Below are 23,433 nucleotides of genomic sequence, written 5' to 3'. Positions count from 1 at the left end.
CTACACAGCTCAATAAATTACCCTCCAGTCACATGTGACTGCCCCCCGATCAAAGAGGGGAACATCCCTGACAACAGGCCTTTCTCATGGCGAAGGGCTTGGGCTCCAGGCTTCACATGTAGCAAAACCACATGAAGGAGCACTGTTAGGGAGCGGGTAATCATTTGGGTTTTAGTTTACAGCCTATTCTAAATGCTTTTGGAAATCTAAATTTTTCATGTGTTTAGTTTTCTTAAAGTCGTATGTTTTATCTGCTCAAGTAGATGCAAACATATCTGCAAGTGGCATATGTTACCTACAATTCTTTGAACTTTAGCAAACTTTTTTTTGGGTAGATGGAATGTACTGATTATAAGGGAAAATTTTTTTTTTTTCTGTTTGCTAAAGCAACTGGTGCGGTCACTTCTTTTCAAAGCGTGTCCAAGTAAGACCACATTTTTGTATTCTGGAATTCCGATGGTTATCATGCTGGCTTCGCTCCCTGGTTTCAGTTTTCTCTACAAACCCGTAAGACAAAAGTTGCTTCCAAACCTTACAGTCATCAACTCCTTAAACGTTTTGGCCAAAAAATACCTCTTGAATACTATCTACTCTGGATTCTTCTCTTTACAATCGGGGCTGACATGTCCAAGGCCACGCAGAATTGCTGCTTGTGAACACAGGACTGTTAGGTGCCCCTTGCCTATGCCTGAAAGTCAGTTTCTCATGAGGTGGCTGAGCCACCCAGGCTAATAGAAAGCCCAGGAAAGACAGGGCCTCTCTGTGCCGTGGCATTCCCTTCCTGACCTCAGTCAGAGCCGGGGGAGTGTGTGTGGGGAGGGGGAGGAGGACCTAAAACATTGGGTCAGGGACAGAATGCATGGGCTGACGCACAAAGAAGGGTAGCGGAGGAGAGAGCCAAGAATAATTGGTTGTTTTGGAACATTGCAGGAAAAACATGGGAAACAATTGAACAAGCGTTGGGGTATAATTAAGTTCAATGATTTCTCTTAATTAGGATAATATCCTCTCATAGTACAGAAAACAAAAGATTTAACGTGCCATGCCAAAAACAAACGAAAAATAAATCTCAACCCAGAGTCCTTTGTACTAAGGAAAGTCGGGGCATACCAGTCCTCGTTTCTGTAAGACAAAAATGCCTTTTTCTCCTCATTTCTGTAAGATTAAAAAAAGCCATTTTCTCCTCATTTCCATAAGATAAAAATGCCATTTTCTGTGCTTAAAAAACAACACGGAGTGACTTCAGAGGGAACAGGGGTATAAGAAACTGGCTGGAGGTCCCCAGCCCTGAGGCAGCCACGCTGAGCTCAGAACCTGAGGTCAGCGGTAGCAGGCTCCTCATCTGTCTCTTCTCCATTCCCTGTCCACGGGCCTCGGCAGGAATGAGGCGCCCTGGGCTGGACTCTCGGGGGAGCGCTGCTGTGCTGGGATCCGCCTCCAGCAGCACTTCCTGCGCGGGTCCCGGGGCTGATTTCTCCAGAGACACAGCGGGCTATTTCCAGGTCCTGGGCTGCTCTGATCCTATGGAAATCAGCCTCTTCCTCAGGGAGAAAGCCCTGGGCCTGACTTGGGCTTGAACTAAGACCTATTTTATTTCCCTTAAGGAGATGGGAAATAATAGCAGCCTTCTTCAGAAAGGGGAAGATTATGTAAAAATAGCTTTCTCTACTCCCAAGGACTCAGTATTCTCAGAATATTGTCAGGCCCCTCTCATCTTTGTGCCCTGGAGTCGAGAATCCATAAAGTGCTCTCTACCTTGTTCCTCCAGAACCGGGATCAGCAAACTGCGGCTCGCGAGCCTCATGCGGCTCTTCGGCCCCTTGTGTGTGGCTCTTCCACAAAATACCACGGCCTGGGCGAGTCTATTTTGAAGAAGTGGCATTAGAAGTTTAAGTTTAAAAAATGTGGCTCCCCAAAGAAATGTCAATCGTTGTCCTGATGATAGTTGGCTCTGGTGACTAGTGAGTTTGCCGACCACTGCTCCAGAACAAATACTAAGCCCGTGTCCTTTGCTTTGCAGAGAAAGGAGAACTCTTTGTGCCTTCTCCCAGTTACTTTGATGTTGTCTACCTGAACCCGGACAGACAGGCCGTGGTTCCTTGTCGAGTGACCGTCCCATCAGCCAAAGTCACGCTCCACAGGGAGTTCCCGGCCAAGGAAATCCCGGCCAATGGAACCGACATCCTGTACGACATGAAGAGAGGCTTTGTGTACCTGCAGCCTCATTCTGACCACCAGGGGGTGGTCTACTGCAAGGCGGAGGCTGGGGGCAAGTCGCAGATCTCTGTCAAGTATCAGCTCCTCTACGCAGAAGGTGAGCGTGTTTCCCTCTGGCGCCTAGATGTCAGTGGCTTCCAGCTGGTCAGTAGCAGGCACTGCTGTTCCTAAGTATGGATGGAAATGAGGAGGCACTGAATGCAATTCTTTTTTTATTTTTATTAAATATATTTTATTGATTTTTTACAGAGAGGAAGGGAGAGGGATATCCCCACTGGGCATGTGCCCGTAACCAAGGTACATGCCCTTGACCGGAATCGAACCTGGGACCCTTGAGTCCGCAGGCCGACGCTCTATCCACTGAGCCAAACCGGTTTTGGCCAGAATGCTGTTCTTAATGGCTTCTGTATTGCACCACTATTTCTAGAATGTTCTACTTCCTTATCTGTGACCATGACCTTCAGATGAACCCTGGCAGACCTTTTAGCCTCCTTCCCTAATCACAAGGGGAATGGCTGGGCCTGGGGAGTTCTGGGTGCCGACCCCATTAGGACCACCAAGGTAGAGAAAGAGGAGGCTTCAAGGAATCCGGCAGTGGTGGGATGGAGGCGGCCTGGTGCTCACGGGGAGAGGCGGAAAGGTTACACGTGTCCAAAGAGAAGAATGGGCCTGTGGGTTTGTCTTCCGGGTTGCACTCCTGAGTTTCACCTCACGTTCCCTGCCTCCTGCTCAATGCCAGTGCCCCGCGGCCCTCCATCCACGACCATCCTGGCATCTTCAAACAGAGTGGACAGCGGGGACGACCTCAGTGTCCTCTGCACTGTCCTCGGGGAGCCTGACGTCGAGGTGGAGTTCAGGTGGCTCTACCCAGGCCAGAAGGTAAGACCTCCCCCTCGCTCAGCCAGTTGTTCAAGTTCAGGCGTGCCCCCCTCTCCTCCACCTGCCACGGATGGAGACCTTAACTTACGCGGTGCAAGAAATGGGTGGGACTAAGGGAGGTGCCAGGGCTTGCTGGTTGTCTTCTAAGACGGCGGTCGCCAACCTTTCAGACCTCACGGACCCACCGGTGGTCCATGGACCACCAATGGGTGACCGCTATTCTAAGATGTTTTGGTATATTTACAAATGGGATTTTTTTTTTTTTTTAAAGTTGCCTGGGTTTCATCAGGCAATTCACTCAGTGTACCCTCTTCATATGTGAGTCCTCTTCATAATTCTTTTTTAATATATATATATATATATATATATATATATATATATATATATTTTTTTTTTTTTTTATCAATTTTTGAGGAGAGGGGGAGAGAGAGAAAAAAAAAACACCAATGATGAGAGAGAATCATTGATTGGCTGCCTCCTGCACAACCCACACAGGAGATTGAGCCAACAACCCAGGCATATGGCTGGCCAGAAATCAAACCGTGACCTCCTGGTTCATAGGTTGATGCTCAACCATTGAGCCACACCAGCTGGGCTTATCTTCATAATCCTTAAATAAGAAGGAACAGGTGCTTGAAAGGGACAGGACTGGCCTCCCTCTTTCTCCACCCCAACCTCAACCTTCCGTCTTAATTCTGGGTCACTCAGAGGCCAATCTAACTTCCCTCTGGTTCCTTTCTGTCTGGCACACAAGCTGTGCCCGTGGCGAGGAGCTGAGCAGACACCCACAGGCCCCGTCCAAAAGGTGCCATGAGGCCAGAGATACTTTTAAAATAGACTTCCCATAAAAGCAACTACCGCTTATTACGTAGCCTCTGTGCGTGCTCTGCTCAGTAATAGCAGCAGCTCTGCTACCAGCAGGGAACGGTCCCTTTGTTGCCAGAAGAGATTTGGCCTCTTGAGAGGGACTCAGCAGCCAACACCCTTCTGGCTCTATGGACTGTGATTGGTGGAAATAACTCTCCCTGGAGAATGGTATATTTCTGGCCTTCTGGTGCCGGTGCTTGCTTTTACACAGTTGCCACAATTAGAAACCATTAATGATTTTCAATAGAGGTTTCTTTTACATTGCCAATTATTATTTTGCGAGCAGAAGGGGGATGAACTGAGTTACACTATATTACAGTTGGTAAGCTGTGATAAGAAAATACTATGTTCTTATCACCGGATGTGGAGGAAGTCTCTCAAAGGTGACCATCGGACGTTCTGGAAATAGGGAGTTACATCATTGAGGGCGTCACATTATCCATCCCTGGAACAACTTCTCTCCTACTGGAGCACGTTTGACTTACCATCCTTCTCTTTCTCCCAAATCTGCACTACTGGGAGCTTTTATTCACTTGCGTGGGGAGTGCTTTGGGCTCCTTTTGACCAGAAGTTCTGTAAATAAGAACCAGTGAGTGAGTGGGTGGATGTGGGCAATGCAGAGAAGTGTGGGAAATGTTATCTATGTCTTTTTGAGTCATACCAGGCCTACTCCATTGGGGTTCCAATTCCGAAAGGATCAATCTTATAGTCAGTAGAAATTTACTAAAGAGGCCAGTCGGCATGGTTGAGTGTCCATCTATGAACCAGGAAGTCATGGTTCGATTCCCAGTCAGGGCACATGCTCTGACTGTGGGCTCGATCCCCAGCGTGGGGTGTGTAGGAGGCAGCAGATCAGGGATTCTCTCTCAGCATTGATGTTTCTACCCCTCTCTTCCTCTTCCCCTCCTTTCTGGAATAACTGCAAATATATATTTTTAAAATTTACTGAAGAAGCCGAAACCGGTTTGGGTCAGTGGATAGAGCATTGGCCTGCGGACTGAAAGGTCCCAGGTTCGATTCCGGTCAAGGGCATGTACCTTGGTTGTGGGCATATCCCCAGTGGGGGGTGTGCAAGAGGCAGCTGATCGATGACTCTCTCTCATCGATGTTTCTAACTCTCTGTCCCTCCTTCTTCCTCTGTAAAAAATCAACAAAATTAAAAATATATATATTTAAAAAGTTTACTAAAGAAAAGGGCAGAGGGAGTCAATAGTGTAATGAAATCCTAGACGGTGCTTTGAAAATCATGCTGCTTGAGAATGACATGACGATTCAGTGCGAAAGCACCCATGGGCCTCGCAAGCTCGGCTCTGTGCTGAGTGGCTGGGACCTGTGCATAGCGTGTGTCCCCTCTCCATCCCTGTGGGTGTCGTTCAACAGGACGAAAGGCCGGTGACCATCCAGGACACCTGGAGGCTGATCCACAGGGGCCTGGGCCACACCACCAGGATCTCGCAGAGCGTCCTGACGGTGGAGGACTTGGAGACCATCGACGCAGGCTATTACATCTGCACGGCCCAGAACCCCCAAGGACAGACCACAGTAGCCACCGCCGTGGCGTTCTCCTGACGTGGAAAACCAAGTGCCATGGACTGGCGGGCAGCCCACGTGTGCACGCCACCAGCGCCAAACCCCGGTCCCCGCCTTGTGAGTAAGACCAGACATCCACACACACAGGAAGTCGTCCGGTCCGGTAACAGACGTGTTCACTCCTCGGACAGGAAGCATGTCTTTCGATTGCTTACCTACTTGCGTACGGTATATGCGCTTCTGGTTTTTACACTCAGAGGGCATATATGTGAACAGCTTTATGTAATCGTCTCTATTAAACGAGCAAGTTTTTGTAAAATAAATTTAAAATTGGGCTGAGTGCTCGTGTTATAGGCTTGCAGAAGGACTTGGTGGTGGTGATGTTTGGGTCAACTTTAATTTCCATTTGGTTTTAATCGCAATACATGAGCATCGACAAAGGTAGTAACTATATATGGACTAGGATGTGAAAGTATCCCAAAAAATCATAGAAACTAGCTTTTTATTAAAAAAAAAAAAAAAAAAAAAAAAAAAAAAAAAAGCTGCACTCGGAAGTAACTAGGTCTAGATTAGTACATTCAGAAAGATTTACAGCATGTGTTTTCAAAAGTTTAGTTTTCAATATAAAATAAGTATGCAGATCAAGGAGAATTCAACTTCATTTAGACCTTTTTTTAGCATCTTCAAAAATATTTAGACCATAGTTTTCTCACCTTAAAGAGCGGACATGCTTAAAAAACAGTCAAAAGTTATTCCTCTAAAGCACAAAGCTTTGAGTTCAGAAAAGAAAAGCTTCCTTCTGAGTTTAGCTCCGTGAGCCTGGTCCCAGCCCACGGCCAGTGCTGTGGCTGCAGAGGGGACTCCTGGGAATGGCTCAGGAGGAGGCACAGCGCCAGCACTTGGGTTGTGAGAGGGCTGTACGCTGGGCAGCACTTGGGAGAGTGAAGTACATCACAGGTGGCACTTCTTGTATTAAATATTCCAGCATTGTTTATTTAATCAAGGTAAAAATACACGTGGCATCATTACAAACGGAGCACAATTATCGTTTTTACACATCGGACACTGTATGACGTGCCGACACTGTACACCCTACATGAAACATTTGGTTTGAAGACAAGCTCCACATTCTCCATGTTGTTTCCTGCCTTCTCTCCCGCTGTCTCCCATTCTCGGAAGACACTTTACACTAACTGTGTAAGACTGACTTCCGCAGACACCTACAGGGCCTGGAGGAGAGCAGGGGTCAGCGGGAGATTTGCCATGCACGGGCACGGATGGCAAACCCAACTCCGGCCAAGGACACAGCACAGCTGGAAGGGGTAAGCAGAGGGAGACCTCGGAAGGTGGCCGCGGGCCGGTTCCCGTTTGTCAGAAGGTTACATACACAATGCACTAGTGAAACTTAGACTTCAGACTCAATCACTAATAATTAGAAAAGAAAAACAACACCATGCATCATGAGTATTAATTTGCTAGGTAGTGTACATGTAATGATGACTCAGACACCCGCCTCTGGCATCCTGGACCTGCTCTTACCATGGGGGCTGTCTGTCCAGCCGTCGAACGTCAGCAATGCAGGTTAGTAAACACTGACGTCACCATGTTGACACATGAGGGGGGCGGGGCGGGAGAAGCCACAGTGCTTCCTTCCCCTCCCCCAAAGGATGAGAACTGAAGTGGGGGGTGGGGGGGTTATACGTGAGGTTTGGGAGAGAAAATGAAATGCAACCCGGAGGAGAGTCCTACGAGTAGAAAAAGCCGCACTGCCTGCTCGTAAGCTGGCCGCTCTGCCTTGCCAGAGGCAGAAGGATTCCTCAGGGCACACGGGAACACGGCGTTATCTGCTATGAGATGCTGCATCGCTGGTTGCACCAAGGTAGCCCTGTCCATCGAGACACACGGAGCCCGCCTTCCTCAGTCCTGCGAGAATGACTGACTCGTTCTTGATTCCTCCCAGGGTCTCCCGGAGCTTGTCCTGTCAGACCCAGGCTGTGGCTTGTGTGGAGCGCGGTGGCAGCACCTTGAGGATGAGCTGGCTCTGGAAAAGCCCGTGCCACCATCCCTGTCCCAGAGCGCGGTAGGAAGGAGGTAGGAGGGTTGCTTTGGAGGCGCTCGCTGGGGGAGGGCGGGCAGGAACGCGAGGAGGAGGGGAGCAGACAGCAGCGGACATCGCTGAGGACAGCTTAGGGAGGCAGGGGCGACCCACGGCTGCTGCCCCTCTTCTTTCTGCAGATTTTCTTTAGAAAAATTGGGGTTTTACGTCTGCTCGTAGCCTGAGAAAGTGGATCGTAGCAAAACGTTAGGTTCACGTGGAAACGTGAAAACTCTACAGAAAAAAAAAAAAACACACAAATGTATCTAGCTGGTTTTAACTGACATGGCTGAACACGGAAAGGATGCCAAGAGACTCCAAAGGGTACAGACGCTGCACAGACGCAGGCCGGTCGAAACATTTCCTGTCACCTCCCACCCCACCCCTCACCGGAGGGCGGAGCGGAGTGGGGGGCAGAGAGAGCCATCATTCAGGCAGCGATCGCTCTTCCTTCTATGGCTTTTTGCAGAGACGCATACACCGCCTTAGCCGACGAGCACAGGCCCAGCCAGACACACACGGCTGGTGGCTTGCCGTACACAGCGAAGGAGGCCGCACCAGACACAGGACACGCGCTACACCCCTTTTATTCACACATCCCCCAGGTAAAAATCACAAGAAGGTGCCTGCGGCAGAGAACATTAGAAAGGTTATAAATCTTTATCGTTAAGAGGCCCCTGAGAGTTTTTCCCCTTATGCCCACGTGAGAAAGGCAATGTTCTTTAAGTGCTTTGTGCAAACGTCCGTGCAGGCCGGTTCCGAAATCCTTTGGGGAGGACGGAGTCTCCCGGCCAGAGAGCTGTGTGCCCCTGGGCGCCGGGCTCCCGGGAGCCGAGGCCGGGCCCAGACTGTGCAGGTCCGGGCGGCAACGACACGTGGGCCCACGTGGCTCCTGACCCCTCGGCCGCGGGAGGGTGGGCCCTGCAGCCCGTGGCGGTGCTCCCAGACAGTCTCCCGCCGGCAGAGGCGTCATCTGGGCGACACGCTGGGGCTGGGGAAGGAGCCGGAGTTCCGCGGCGACTGGAAGGGGATGGCGGGGGACGTGGGGGACCTGTCGGAGCCGCACAGGTCCCCGTTGTGCAGCTTCCACAGCAGCTCCTCGTTCTCCATGGACAGGCGCTTGTTGACTTTGGACTCCTTCTCCAGCCACTCCTGCAGGGTGGCCTGCTCGTTGGACAGTTGCCTGGAAGACAAAAGAGCCGGGAACCACATGGATCTTTGTTGTTATTGATTTCAAAGAAGGAGAGAGAGAGAGAGAGAGAGAGAGAGAGAGAGAAACATCAATGATGTCATTGATCGGCTGCCTCCTCGCCCCCTACAGGGATCAAACCTGCAACCCAGGCAGGTGCCCTGACCAGGACTCGAACCATAATTTCCTGATGGATAGGTCAGTGCTCAACCCACTGAGCCACACCAGCCAGGCATGGATTTCTAAAAAAATGTACTTGAAAAAAATGTTTCCTTGCCTTTTTTGAGAGTCCAGAAAATGACCGCTGGGCACTGGTACTGGCTGCCTGAGAAACCCAGGACGTGGGAGCCAGAGGGAGAGCTGCCCTTCGGGGCCCATGTCACAGGAGGCTCCGTGACGCGCCCACAGATCATCTGGGTGTCACGTGACTGTCCCGTGTGGGGCGGTTCCCCATGGGTCCCGTGATGCTCTCTCTCCGAAGGCATCTCAGCGTCACTCCGCCGGGGGCTCTGGGGGAGGCTGGCTGCTTAGGTCTCAGCGCCCAGCCCAGGCCCCACGGTCAGGCGTGAAGGGCCACCGCCACACGTCCCAGGCAGAAACCAGCTCCTGCGCCCCCACCCTCTGCGATCCGCTCCCAGGAGCCGTCTGGGGGTGGGGAGTGAGGTCCAGTGACACTAAACGTAGGAGGAAGGGGGAGATGGGAACAACTGGACGTTTTCTCTTTACCTTGAAATTGCAACGTGCTTGTCTATCCGAGCTTTTAACTCCTCGTTCTCCTGCTGGCAGCGCTTCAGCTTGTCCACCAGCGCGGTGTTGTTGTCCTCCTGGGGGTGAACAAGCATGCCAATGGGTAGACATTAGCAACAGGGAAACGAAGCCCTCGTTTCCCGCGGCACATTCCTGGAGGGATCTGATTGAGGCAAGTTTAACTGTATAGTGAAATACCTATCCACAGACACACTGCAAAATAGAATCCAAAGCAGAGCATCTGGGTCAAGCTATTAAACTTGTGGCTACTGGGCTGCCTGCCTCATCCTCCTATATAATAAAGAGGCAATATGCAAATTGACCCTCATGCCCTCACAAGATGGCTGCCTACGACCTGGCCAGCAGGGGGGTTAGTGAGGGATGACCAAATGACTGAAAAGCAGGCAACATGGGGTGATGAGGCTGGCAAGGGGGGGTGGGGACAGTTGGGGGCAACCAGGCCGGTGCGGGGGGGCAGTTGGGGAAGATTAGGCTGGCAGGGGGGCAGTGAAGGGTGACTAGGCCAGCAGGAGGGCAGTTAGGGGAAACCAGGCCAGCAAAGGGGGACATTTGGGGGTGACCAGGTTGGCAGCGGGGGCAGTATGTGGTGACCAGGCAGACAGGCAGGTGAGTGATTAGGAGGTAGTGGTCCAGGATTGTGAGAGGGATGTCCGACTGCCGGTTTAGGCCAAATCCCTGAGGATCAAGCCTAAACCGGCAGTCAGACATCCCCCAAGGGATCCCAGATTGGAGAGGGTGCAGGCTGGGCTGATGCGACCCCACCCCCCATGCACGAATTTCATGCACCGGGCCTCTAGTTTATTATAAACAAGGCATGCGGCCCACCTGCCACGAGTTTGACATGCCTGATCTAGGTATTTAAAAAAAAATGCATTGTGAGATTTCAAGAACCACTTGAACAATGAACACAAGGGTGTCACACCATTTTAGAGGTTCCCCCAACCTCCCAAAAAACTGGGGTCCTGACCTGGGAAACCATGGGGCCGTGCCTCTTGGATTCAAGGTGGTAAAACAAAAGCAGCCGCCAGACATAGGCCTGCATTTATCAAGGGCACCAGCACATCTTATGGTCCGTCTTGCAAAAAATAAATTCCCACGTTTGACGAAAACTCTAAGGGCAACAACAGGTCGCCACTCTGGGTGATGTTCGGTGTGGCCTGAAACGTGGTTTCCTAGCTCCTCCTCAGCATCCGTTTACCTCTCAGAGGCCCCACAAAGCAGCGGTTTACAAAACGAGCGTCCAATGGAGAAGCCAGCACAGAGCACCTCCCGCTCAGCTCACTTGAAGGCATATCTGGCCTCCTTGCTGGCCTGCCCCGGCTACACTTTCAAGGGAGACACATTGATTGGTTGGGAGATTAAAGGATAGAATCCCAGAAGGCATTTCACCTGCTGAGGAGCTGATTACATCCCAGAGCGCTTTCTAAAGGTAAGATTTTGTTACTCGCTTAGGACCGTGGTCGGCAAACTGCGGCTTGCGAGCCACATGCGGCTCTTTGGCCCCTTGAGTGTGGCTCTTCCACAAACACCACAGCCTGGGCGAGTCTGTTTCGAAGAAGTGGCGTTAGAAGAAGCTTAAGTTTAAAAAAATGTGGCTCTCCAAAGAAATGTCAATCTTTGTACTGTTGATGTTCGGCTCTGTGGACTAATGAGTTTGCCGACCACTGGCTTAGGAGATGACATCACAGTTCGGTCACAGTTAATTCTGAGTCCCTGTCATTGTACTGTACGACTTCTCTATGTGGATTATGGCTCCAACGGGACTTGGACATCCGTTCTCTAAGAGCCACAAACTAAACTGCACTCCCAGCCTTCACAGTGCATGCTCTTTATCCCACTGGATTCGTCTGATTGAAGCACAGTGGTTAGCCCGTTCTAATCCACAAGGAGCAAGACGAAGAACTGCGGCAGCCAGATTCAATTGCTCCCCTGGGACCAACTCCCATGTCTAACTTTTTGGGGCATCCGAAACCTGCCCAGAGGTGGAGAAACATCAGAGTACTGATGTGACGTGATTTGAAAAGCCTCCCCACGCAGGGCAAGACACACAGACCCCTGAAGGAGGAGCCGGTTTGTTCGTTGTGGGTTTTCCAAGGGCCCCATGCTGCTTTAGCTGTTTGGAAGGAGGAGGAAGAAGGAGGGAGAAGGGAGAAGAGGGAGAAGGAGGAGGAAGAGGAGGAGGAGGAGAAAGAAGGAAGAAGAAGAAGAAGGAGAAAGGAAGAGGAAGAAGGAGGAGGAGGAGGAGGAAGGAAGGAAGAGGAGGGAGGAGAAAGGAGGAAGGAGGAGGAGGAAGAAGAAAGAAGAAGGAAGAAGAAAGTGTTGCAGAAGGCAGCCATGGCCAGCCTGGAGCAGGCACAGAAACGGAAGTGAAACCTCTTTGCCTGCGGTATGCTTCCCAGTAGCCCCAGGAGCAGCTACAGCAGCCCCAGTGCTAGGTCCCAGCTCGGTCCCCACTTCCCAGCGCCAGGCCCTCTGGGGAGGCGCTGGCGGAAACGCACCAGTTTCTCCATCTTCATCAGCTTCACGTCCTGCTGGTGCAGCTTCTCGTTCTTGATCTCCAGCACGGCCTTCAGGCTCTCCAGCTCCTGCTCCAGGTACATGATCTGCGGGTTTTTCTGGGAAAGACACAGCAGGTCAGTAAGTTCAATCCCACTGTGCCAATTCTTAAAAAAAAAAAAAAAAAAAAAAAAAAATATATATATATATATATATATATATATATATATATATATATATATATATCTGATTAGACCTAGGAATTAGACAAAGCGGCAGCAAGCTCCTACCTCCTTACCTTGTTCGTTTCAAAGAGAAGAGGTGAAAGGAATGGTTAGGCTAACGTTCACCTCACAGCCGTCGGTTATAAGGAGGACATAAAACATTTCATATCTGGAAACGAGCGTTTCACGCTCTTATCAGCAACTTAAGGTGGAGAGGATATTGGCAGCGCCAAGTATGTTACTGGAAGTGGGAGGAACTACTGCTTAACGATAGAAAACGGAACTCTGGCCAGAGACGAGGTGTCTCCAAGCCCAGCACTGGTGTTTGCGGGGAGGGAAGAGAACAACAGCTCTCTCTCACCGAAGTCGGAACCTGACCAGGAATGAAAAAACGGTGCATTGGTAGTGCTCTCTGGAAGCCCACAGGGATGCCGATACATCCTGCGTCTTTGGGGTTTTCAGCGTGATGGGACTGCGCTGCCTGGCCGTCCGGGCATCCGTGACGCCTTGTCATTTTATTTTGTGACAGCCAACACCTGCGCGGCACATAGCACAGGCTCTACCAAAAGTCTACCAAATACACACTCCGTGAGGGGGACACCTTCTTAGAGCCCCACTCCAGGGGAGGTCCTCGACTCCTTGTATGGAAATTCAGGTGAGCCATCCAAAATGCATAACACAAATGATCAGTGGGACACCCCCCTCCCTCCCCCCCCAAGGACTCCTGAGCTGGCAGCAGAGTTCACGAGGCAAAAAGCTTAGCTTCCAGTCTCAGGGCACCCGGCTATGGACAGTGGTTCTCAAAGCACAAGCGGTCAACTTTTTATTTTTCTCCAAAGGAAAAAAAAAAGGAGTGAGGCAGGGGAGCAAGGGGACAAGCTACAAGAGCAAGTTGAGCTCGCAAGAGAAACTGGCCCTTTTCAAAAGGGAGGAGCGATCATACAGTGAAGTACTGGGCGGCCAAGGAAAGGCACGGAGTGCCGACACCTGCTGTACCACGCACGGACGCCGAGAACGTACGCTCCGTGGAAGAAGCCAGATGCAGAAGGCCACGGACACGATTCCGTTTCAGTGCAGAGGCAAGGCCACACAGACAGGAAGTAGCCTGGCGACTCCCTGGGGCTTTGTGGGGAGACGGGGGGTGACTGCTAACGAGTACGAGGCTCTTTAGGGGTGATGCAAATGTTCTGGAGTTAGATAACTGGTGACCAACGCACAACTTGGTGACCACCAAATGCCACATTTTATAGGGTATATAAATTATGTCTCGATATAGCAGCCAGTTTAAATTAAAAAAAAAAAAAAAAAAAAGTGAAGACTTCAAACAAAAGCCTGACCCTAAACTGATACTTTTCTGGTCTTGCTGTAGGTATTAGCTTAGACCACTTGCAATATATAGGGTATCCCCCCAACATATACGCTCACTTTAACAGCGGGTAGCTGTTTAACGAAAATGAAATTCATTTTAATAAACACGGCATATACATTTGGGGAGGACACTCTGTCTCCTGGGCTTCATCTGCATGCCAGTGTTTATTTTAAAATATATATTTTTTATTTTTTACAGAGAGGAAGAGAGAGGGATAGAGAATCAGAAACATCGATGAGAGAGAAACATCAATCAGCTGCTTCCTGCACACTCCCTATTTGGTATGTGCCCGCAACCAAGGTACATGCCCTTGACAGGAATCGAACCTGAGACCCTTGAGTCCACAGGTGGACACTCTATTCACTGAGCCAAACCGGTTAGGGCTGCATGCCAGTGTTTAAGATTTTAAAAACACACCACTAAGCACAGAAGCCGTTCCATACAGTTTAAACAGCACAGCTCAAGAGCTGAGGAGGGCCCCAGACTCTGCATTTCTCTGCTGCTGAACATGACTCATGGCGAAGGAGGGGGAGAACTCCGTAGTGATGGAGGATCACGCAACTTACTGAATTCGCTTTCTCTCTTGAGAGTCTTTTTTGTTCTTCTGATTTCAGCTTTTCATTCAAAGCCTCATTTTCACTCTTCAGATCAGTGATTTGTTTCTGAAACACAAACAATGAAACGTGGGACATGAGTCGGCACACAGACACCAGAACCACAGCAGAAACATATGTGCGCAGAAACATACCCGAACCCGCACACCCCAGAGCTCAAGATTATTATTATATATATTTTTTGTATTGAGATGTACCCACCTCTAGGGATTCCTGCTTCTCAGAAAGCAAATCCTCGAGTGATTTCTTTTCTAATTCATGGCTTTTCTTGATTTCTGGAAAGAAGTGATATTTTTATTGGCCTATGAGGTCACTGCGTTCTGTAGTTGTTAAGCACATACTCTTAAGAGTTGGTGGCAAAGCAATATGGCTGCTGCTTCATATTTGTGCGATGCTTTTATATAAATTAACCTGTTCTCGGGTCAGCCCTGTGAGGCGAGAAAGACGCGTAGTCCCAGTTTATTATGCAACCACTGAGGCCCACAGGAGCCAGGAGCACGTAGGGGACACAGAGCAGACTCTCAGGGACGGGCCTGCAGCCCCCCGGCCCTGGAGCTCCTGTGTTCTCCATTTGCATTTTATGAACCAAACAGAAATCTAAACTTAAACCCATTTCTAGGAGGAAGGAAGGAAAACAATGTTTACTAAATGTCTACCCTGGGCCGGTCACTTTCACATGTTATCATCTTGGACTTCACACAACGACTCTATTTTCTAAATTTTTTAAATATGTTTTCATTGACTTCAGAGGGAGGGAGGGAGGGAGGGAGGGATAGATAGATACATTGATGATGAGAGAGAATCACTGATTGGCTCCCTCTTGCACGCCCCCTACTGGGAGTTGAGACTGCAACCCGAGCATTTGCCCTTACTGGAAATCAAACTATGACCTCCAGTTTCAGGGGTCAATGCTCAGCCAGTGAGCCACACCGGCCAGGCTGTGTTTCCTGATGAAAAAGGCCTTTTCTGAAGGCCTCACAGCCAGTTCTTCCCACCCCTCCACACGCTGCTCTGTAGGACACAATTAGTTTATAGTGTAACAACTTCGGCAGCACGGCCATCTCCGTTCCGAAAGAAACAGCTTCTTATTCTTTTCCTCCCACTTACACCCTCCCAGTCGTGGTGACATAATAAAAATTCTTTTTTCTTTCAACAAATGCCATCTCCCTTTCACAGGGGTGTCAGTGGGTAGGCATGTTGGGGAGCAGGAGGGCTGCCCAGCATGGACCCCATTCCGTGGCCAGGACATGAACTCACACCTCCATGTCCCAGAGCTTAAGGTGGTCAAAGACAACTTTCCTAAAAGGCCTTTAAGTTCTTTAGAAGCCTGCCTACTTCCCAAAATGCTGTCATTTATAACAAACTATTATTTGTTTGTTATGAGGGAAAGGACATGGCTCACAATGAACAATGCAAAAAGAAGCCAAAACACCCCAAACTGAATGTGGCAGAGGAGGAAGCAGTGAATCATTTCCGCTTTAAAACACATCATGCTGTTCCATTAGATCTTATTCTATTTAAACTGAAAACGAGCATTCTTGCCTGAAAGGGAGTTTTCATAGGCCTTCTTCAGTAATTCTACTTCGTCGGAGTGGCTAGCTTCAATTTCCAACTTCGAGGTTTCATGGGCAGCACTCAAGTTGTCAAACTATGAGAGAAAAAAACACACAACAAAACAATAGTTTACCAGTAAAATCAGAAGTCCTAAGTGGAACAGTAAGTACCAATAGTAGGAAACTTGACACATACACTTGAATTCAAGTTGAAGGCCTACCTAACGCATGTCAAGACCAACCCCATTTGATATTTGCCACACACACACCCGCCCCCCCCCCCCCCCCCCCCCGGCCTCTACTCCATCCCACCCAGGATCAGACACACAGCTCGCCAGAGTGCACTAAAGGCCATGGCAAATCCATCACCAGGAGTGAGGGGGCGTGTCCCGGTAACAGGACACAGTGGCTCCACCCCTGCCCTAGGGGCCTCTGTCCCCAGTCCCTAGCACATGGCATATAGTAGGAACTCCGAATAAATACTTGCAAACTGTTAAGCTGGTTTAAAAAGGGAACAAGGAAATGAAGAGCAGCTTCTAATATACTAATAGGTGAAAATTATGGGTTATTAAACAAGGGCCATTTTTTTAAAAAATTCAAACCAAAGTTTAGCAGCACAACAACAGAATGGTCATTAAGGGATTATTCCTAGGTAATAAGATAAAGGGTTATTTTAATTTTATCTTTAACCTTCCCTTTCGTTCAACACATGTACATTACTTTCATCATAAGAAAAAAATTAATTTAGAAACCCTTTTTGCCTTAGCTTGTTTGGCTCAGTGGATAGAGCATCAGTCTGTGGACTGGAGGGTCCCAGGTTCAATTCCTATCAAGGGCACATGCCTGGGTTGTGGGCATGCAGGAGGCAGTCAATCAATGATTCTCTCTCATCAATGATGTTTCTCTCTCTCCCTCTTCCTTCCTCTCTAAAATCAATAAAAAAATATTTTTTTTAAAAACCCTTTTCACATTTTTAAATAAATAAAAAGGGATGTTCAACAAAGACAAGTTCAAAAAGGAAGTGGATCATCAAATAACAAATACAAGTACAGAGCCAAGGACACACCGGTTCCTGAAGCACAGACCTGCTCTTGCAGCTGAGTTTTGTACTTCTCTGCTTCTTCGATGTAAATGTTCTGGAGCTTCTCACACTCCTCGGTGTAGAACTCTTTGAGCCGATTCTCTAGCTCGGTTAGATCCGTCTGGTGCTGCTGGTTCAGCTTCTGGACAAATCCTTCATAAGCTGCTTGCAACTCATTCCTGGCTTTTTCTAATTCCTCACAGGTGGTTGAAGCAGTGACTGGAGATGAACAAAGAGAAAGATGACATTTGACTTGTTCAATGTCCTAAATTCATAACCTTCACACACAGCTGGGATATCGCAGTTCTTGGGTGACCAGATTTCAAACCTAATAGAACAGAATTCACCAGTGAAAAAGAGCCAGGTTCCCAGTGCAGACCACCCTTTTCCATGGTGACCAATCAGTGCAGGGCCCATAAAGAGAGGAGGCTCTGATTGGCCAGGTGTCTCTGAGGGCAGCCAGCCAGTAGGGAGAAGCCAAGACACAGAAGGGGCAGGGAAGACCAGAGAGAAGAACAAATGGATTTATTAATACCTTCTACTTCATTTGAACTGATTTCAACTTATTTTTAAAAATACAGCAATAAACAACAAAATATTAGACCATGTTGAAAACAAATCACCATCGCATACAAACTTTAGGGAAAAATGCATTTTAAAAGCTATATAATGTAATATGACAATAATAATAATAATAATATACTGAAAGGTTAATAGTTTTAAAAAGGCAAAGTAATTATTTGATAAACATAACTTAAAATCAGAACATCCTACTCTTCACCACTACCAAGACCAGAATTACCAACAGTGCATGGCAGAACTCACGCACAAATACGTACTCCCACTCACTGTAAAAAGCCTGGAAGATCTCATTTCTCGGAAAGTTTGACTTTGGACTTTTCTAGCCTTCCCTCACTGATGGTAAACACAGATAAGTGGGATAGCAGAAAATAAGGACTGGTGAATCTGTTAAATTAATCCTTCTCTTTTTGTAAGGAATACATATTTTAAGAGTTGTGGAAGGAAAATGATGGTTTTAGGGTAGAGAAAATGACAGTTTAGATCCATGGTTATTCTACCTAAGTAATGTGGATTTGGCCAGCTCCTGGGATGAATTTCTGGCAAGATGTAGACTGTTTTCTTAGGAATACGCCATGTGGCAGTAGAAAAACCAGTCACATGTCCCGTATCAGTCTTCTTTCAGAGGTAAAATGGACCACATTGAAATAATAGCAAGAATGGTGTCCACTAAAGAGAGCCCTTACAATTCAAGTAAACCCACAAATATTTCCTGAATGGGAAAGGAACTAACATTAAAAACAAGAAACTGCTGCCCAGCCCATGTGGTTCAGTGGTTGAACATCAACCTATGAAGGAGGAGGTCACGGTTCGATTCCTGGTCAGGGCACTTGCATGGGTTGTGGGCTGGATCCCCCATGTGGGGCCTGCAGGAGGCAGCCAATCAATGATTCTCTCTCATCATTGATGTGTCCATCTCTCTCTCCCTCACCCTTCCTCTCTGAAATCAATAATATATTTAAAAACAACAGCAACAAGAAACTACTGTTTGATGACTGGCACAGTCTGGGGCTCCCCACACATTATATCATCTCAAATCCTGTGAGAATCTAATTTCTAAATGTACATCAGGCAACCAGCAGAGAGGATAACTTGTTCATGGCACACCGCCATAAGGGGTAGTGGACTGGACTGTCATAAGAAGTTTGGATTCTGATTCTGTGTGCCTCCCCGCCCCCACCCCTCCCATCCAGCTGCCTCTGGTGCCAGGAAGGGAGGGGCAAGAGGGAGCCTCTCCCTAGGCAGTTCCTTGTCTAACTGAGAAGACAACACACACACACACACACACACACACACACACACACACACACACGAGCAGCAATAAGACGGAGCGGTACCTCAGGGCCCAATGAAGGGCAGTCAGTTAGTTTACATCTATCTGGGGTGGGAATTTTTAAGTTTGGGAAAATAGACATAAAATTTAATAGTATTTTAACCACTTCTAAGTGTGCAGTTCTGTGGCATTAGTACATGCACATTGTTGTGCAGCCATCACCGCCATCCATCTACAGAGCATTCCCCCTAAATGGAAACGCCCAACCAGTTAAATGGCACCTCGTCATTGCCCCTTCTCCTCAGCTCTGACCACCACCAGCCCACTGTCTATGCATCTGACCACTCTAGGTGTGTCCTATAAGAGGAAACTACAGCACTTGTCCTTTTGCGACTGGCTCACTTCACTGTCCGGAATGTCCTCCATGTCCCTCCCTGTCCTAGCATGTGTCAGAATGCCCTGCCCCTTGTAAGCCGAGTGAAATGCTATTGCAGGCACACACTACCTTATGCTAACCCAGCTACCCCTCAGTGGACACGGGGGTTGCTTCTGCCTTCTGGCGTCTGTGAACAATGCTGCTCTGAACACGGGTGTGTCTGTGTCTGTCTGCGTGTGTGTGTAGAGATTATAGCTGGAGGCAGATTATAGAGGCCATTACATGAAATATCACTGACAACTCATTCTCTGGGAAGAAACTTTGGAAGTTATTTTTTTCTCTTAAAGTTTCATAACAGATAAGGGCTCTGTCGATTACTACAAAACATCTTCAATAGTCACTTGTCCTTTTACTGCGCTGATTATCTGAGAAATAATGATTCAAGAAGGCCCATTGGAGGCAAAGGAGTAAACACAACTTAACTACTGCTACCTAACTCTCCACGGTACACAAGCGAAAGGATGGACCACAGCCTCTTTGGTGGGAATTCTATGTTAGAACTCTGGGAAAGTGGGCAACAGAAAAATATTTTGGAAGCAGTCAGTGAGGGTATCCAATAACTTTCTAGTCAGACAAATGCAGCCTTTTTCCTTAATTCCCTTGGAATTCCAGAATTTGGGGCGGGGGGTGGGGGGAAATATAATAGCATGACCCCTAGCCCATCCAAATGCTCACATCAGAACTAGAAAACAGAGCTTCTAGGCGGAAGCTTGCCATTGCTAGTGGGCGAAGGGAGGACAGACAGAGACGGGAGGGGAGGGGAGGGGAGGGGAGGGGAGGGGAGGGGAGGGGAGGGGAGGGGAGGGGAGGGGAGGGACGGAGAAGCTGGACCAGACGGGCACTTTGCTGCTCTAGTACACAGCCCAGTGCGCAGGCGCGGCCCAGATGGTGACGTCAGCCCACAGCTGTGCTGGGACCTCTGCCTGTGTGCCCCCTGTGCTGTGTGGAGAACAGCTGGGCGGAGTGACCACTCACAAAGGGCTTTCTTTCTCATCCTTGGCCCGGGCTCCTGGGGAAACATTCATTTGGTGTAAAGGTTTGTGAAAGACTCCCCCGCCCCCCATTCTTTTTTATTAAGGTATTATATGTGTACATATCTTACCATTGCACACCCCCCCCACACACACACACCCCACTCCCATACATGCTCTCACCCCCCAGTGTTTTGAAGGACACATGCACTGAGTTACCAAGGGCACTCCGGGTGTCCCTGTCACCCCGGGGGCAGGCATGGCTGTCCTTGCACTTCCCACCGTTCAGGAGAGATTTCTCATGTCCCCCCGTTTGCCGGCTCCCATTCTCAGGCCTGTCCCTTCCTGGCTTCTTCTCCAGAGCCCACTGGCCTCCAGTCACCTAGTCAGGCACCCAACAAGCCCCGATCAAACACGCGATGTTTCAGCCCGGAGTATCCCACACTGCTGTGTTTTGCAGAGTGAGCCTTCACAGACTGTCTGTGGAACAACCATTGACGCATAAGAGCCCCACATTTCACTTCCCAGGAGGTACTACTTTTTTATGTGACCTAGAATTCTGCAGGCCCGTGGTAGAGAAAGGTTTTTTACTAAATGTCAAAGCTAGTTACCAATGGCTTGCTGACTGCCCTAGGGAATGATCTGAATCGACACAAAGTGATTTCAAAGCCTTCCGTTAATCATAACGTACCAGAAATTGACTTTTACAAAAAGCCTGCACTACTAAATCAATTCTCCCATAAATCATACAGCCTAACCTCTAAACCCAGCTCATACTTGACAAAGTACCCTCACATTTATTATTACAAGTAATATAACTAACAGAGCTAAAAAGAGAAAAAATAAGCAGTAATAAGATAATAGCTGGGGACTTTAATGCCACCCTCTCAGCAATGGAAGGTCATCGAGACAGAGAATAACAAGGAGACAGCATATGTGAACAGACTGTAGACCAAAGGGACCTAACGGACATAGACAGAACACTCTACCAACAGCCACAGAACACACATTCTTGAGTACACATGGGAGATTTTCTAGGCTAGACCTAGATATGTTAGCTCCAAAAACGATTCATAGCAACTTCAAAAAGAATGAAATCAGACCAAGTATCTTCTCTGACCACAGTAGCATGAAACTAGGAATTAATAACAAGAGGGAAACTGGAAAACTCATGAACACATGGTAATTAACACTCTCCTGAACAACCAATGAGTCAAAAGAGAAATTAAAGGGGAAGTTAAGAAAGTTTCTTGAGACCAATGATTATGGAAATACAACAGGCCAGTACTTATGGGATGCAGCAAAACATTTCTCTAAGAGGGAAGTTCATAGCAGTACAGAGCCAAATAAAAACTCGACTTCTATGCCTTGAGGAACTGGAAAAGAACAAACGGAGCCCAAGTTAGAGAAGAGAGGGTATATGTTGAGTTGGCACAATCGGTATTACATACAATCTTATTTCACTAGAGAGGGAACTGAAGTGCCTGGATGGGGTCTACAGCGCAATCTGCTCAGCCTTTTCCGGTGCGGGTTCTACACCACAGAGCACCAACCTTACTGAGCGGCTCTCTTCCCAGCCTGAGAGGAGGAAGGGAAGAGTGAGCTCCAACATCCAATGGACGCCTCAGGGCATCAGGACTTAATTCTCTAGTGAGAGCTACAATAGCATTCTCTAGTGAGAGCTGGGTATTAGGACGGCATGACAAGGCAGGTAGACATGATCTTTTTTCTCCCTACGCCGACTAGTCCTGGCAAATTCTTCCCCATCTTAGAGCACAGGTGCCAGCGGGGCATCCTCGGAGCCCGGGTTCTCTTCCAGTAAAAGGCTCTGCTGCTTTTCAGTTTACTCACCGGCCAGCAAAGGGCTGCAAAACAGGTGCTCTCCTACCTGCACCAACACACATGCCACGGACCAAAGAAAACCTTTCAGAGGAAAGTGCACTGGAGGCGAAAGCCTGACTCGGTAACTGATGTAGCGCTCTCAGCCTCAGGCCTGAAAAAATGAGTTTGGAACTCAAGCCAATCACATTTCCACCAAAAGGCTAAATGTAGCGTTAGTAAAAAGGTGATTCTGAGCCAGGTATTATTTGGCCTCTCCGTCTCCCTGATGATTCATTTTTAGGGGGCAAGGTTCAAAAGGGCAGGCAAATGTTGCTGAAATGCATAAGATTTGGAAAGCTGTGTACAAGAATGGACTCAATTCAGTAAAAGCCATTCGGTATTGTTTCCCCTCTTAGGTGCTTACTTGCTTCTTATGTACTTTTTGACATAAAAGCAACAACATTCTGAATAGCGGGTGTGGCACCAGGGGTCGTCCAGGGAGCGCCCGCATCAGGGTCGCCTGCATGAGCATTAAAAGCAGATGCCTGGACTCCATTCCAAACCGGCTGAGTCAGGGCCAAGAACCTGCATCTTAACCAGGTCTATTTTAGTATGCAATGAGGTCTGAGGACCACCGTTCTAGAGAGATGACATGAAATTAGGGATAAAACTGAAATTGTCAAAACTGGGCAAGGACGAGTTAGGACAAGGAAAAAGATTCAATGGACTTTCAAAACACATCCCCTTGGTGACATGATGCAAGGCCAGGGAATGAGGCCTCTTACCTATAAACACAGCAAGCCCGAGTCTACGTTTAGGATAGAGACAAAGAAAGGAAAAGAATGAGCTAACTGGGAAGGCCTGGGGAGGGGACAGGAGTGGGGGGGAGGGCATCAATGGGCTAGGGGAAGGGAGGAGTAGGGGAGACCTCTGTAATACTTTCAACAATAAAGATAAAATTTTATAAAAGAATGAGCTAAGTTTGACGTGTGCCACAGGTTGAGAACCACTAGCAGGGTCGCCTTAGACTAGGGGTGTCGAACTCAATCAGAGAAGGGGCCAAAATCTAAAATCCAGCCTAAATCGCGGGCCGAATGGTTTACTGAACAGTCATAAACTGACAATGTCATAAACTGACAGCGGAGTGCAGTGATGACAGCGCGGTGCGGGCCACATTGCAAGGCCTGGCGGGCTGGATTTGGCCCGAGGGCCTTGTGTTTGACACATGTGCCTTAGACCATCGGAAAACACAGATATTTACATTATGATTCATAACAGTAGCAAAATTACAGTAAGGAAGTAGCAATGAAAATAATGTTATGGTTGGGGGTCACCACAACATGAGGAACTGTATTAAAGGGTTGCAGCATTAGGAGGTTGAGAACCACTGACTTAGATGGAAAGTGTGTTTCCAATGATTAACATTAATAAAATAAAATAAAAATAGGAACTCCCAGATATCATAATTATG

At 48.4% G+C, this 23,433-nt stretch overlaps 2 protein-coding genes across 4 annotated transcripts in view; one reads left to right on the top strand and one right to left on the bottom strand.

The window, feature by feature from the left end:
• PDGFRL (platelet derived growth factor receptor like) overlaps positions 1 to 5,828 on the top strand; it is a 38,148-nt gene extending 32,320 nt beyond the window's left edge. The window contains exons 4-6 of the mRNA XM_084879246.1: positions 2,021 to 2,314; positions 2,957 to 3,096; positions 5,344 to 5,828. Coding sequence (XP_084735372.1) covers positions 2,021 to 2,314; positions 2,957 to 3,096; positions 5,344 to 5,532 — 623 coding nt within the window. The 3' untranslated portion in view covers positions 5,533 to 5,828. The remainder of the gene's footprint in view (positions 1 to 2,020; positions 2,315 to 2,956; positions 3,097 to 5,343) is intronic.
• A 629-nt stretch (positions 5,829 to 6,457) lies between these two features.
• The window catches only part of MTUS1 (microtubule associated scaffold protein 1), a gene marked incomplete at its 5' end in the record, with an annotated part of 125,249 nt that continues 108,273 nt past the window's right edge, over positions 6,458 to 23,433 (bottom strand). For all 3 annotated transcript variants that reach the window (XM_084879234.1, XM_084879235.1, XM_084879236.1), the window contains 7 exons: positions 6,458 to 8,771; positions 9,504 to 9,601; positions 12,044 to 12,160; positions 14,201 to 14,296; positions 14,450 to 14,523; positions 15,791 to 15,896; positions 16,887 to 17,101. In XM_084879234.1, the coding sequence (XP_084735360.1) occupies positions 8,558 to 8,771; positions 9,504 to 9,601; positions 12,044 to 12,160; positions 14,201 to 14,296; positions 14,450 to 14,523; positions 15,791 to 15,896; positions 16,887 to 17,101 (920 nt within the window). In that variant the 3' untranslated portion in view covers positions 6,458 to 8,557. The remainder of the gene's footprint in view (positions 8,772 to 9,503; positions 9,602 to 12,043; positions 12,161 to 14,200; positions 14,297 to 14,449; positions 14,524 to 15,790; positions 15,897 to 16,886; positions 17,102 to 23,433) is intronic.

Source organism: Pipistrellus hanaki, assembly GCF_964339955.1.
Source record: "Pipistrellus hanaki genome assembly, chromosome: 3".
Taxonomy (NCBI): Eukaryota; Metazoa; Chordata; class Mammalia; order Chiroptera; family Vespertilionidae; genus Pipistrellus; species Pipistrellus hanaki.
Note: the sequence above shows the minus strand (reverse complement) of the source record. Positions and strands in the feature narration are given on the sequence as shown.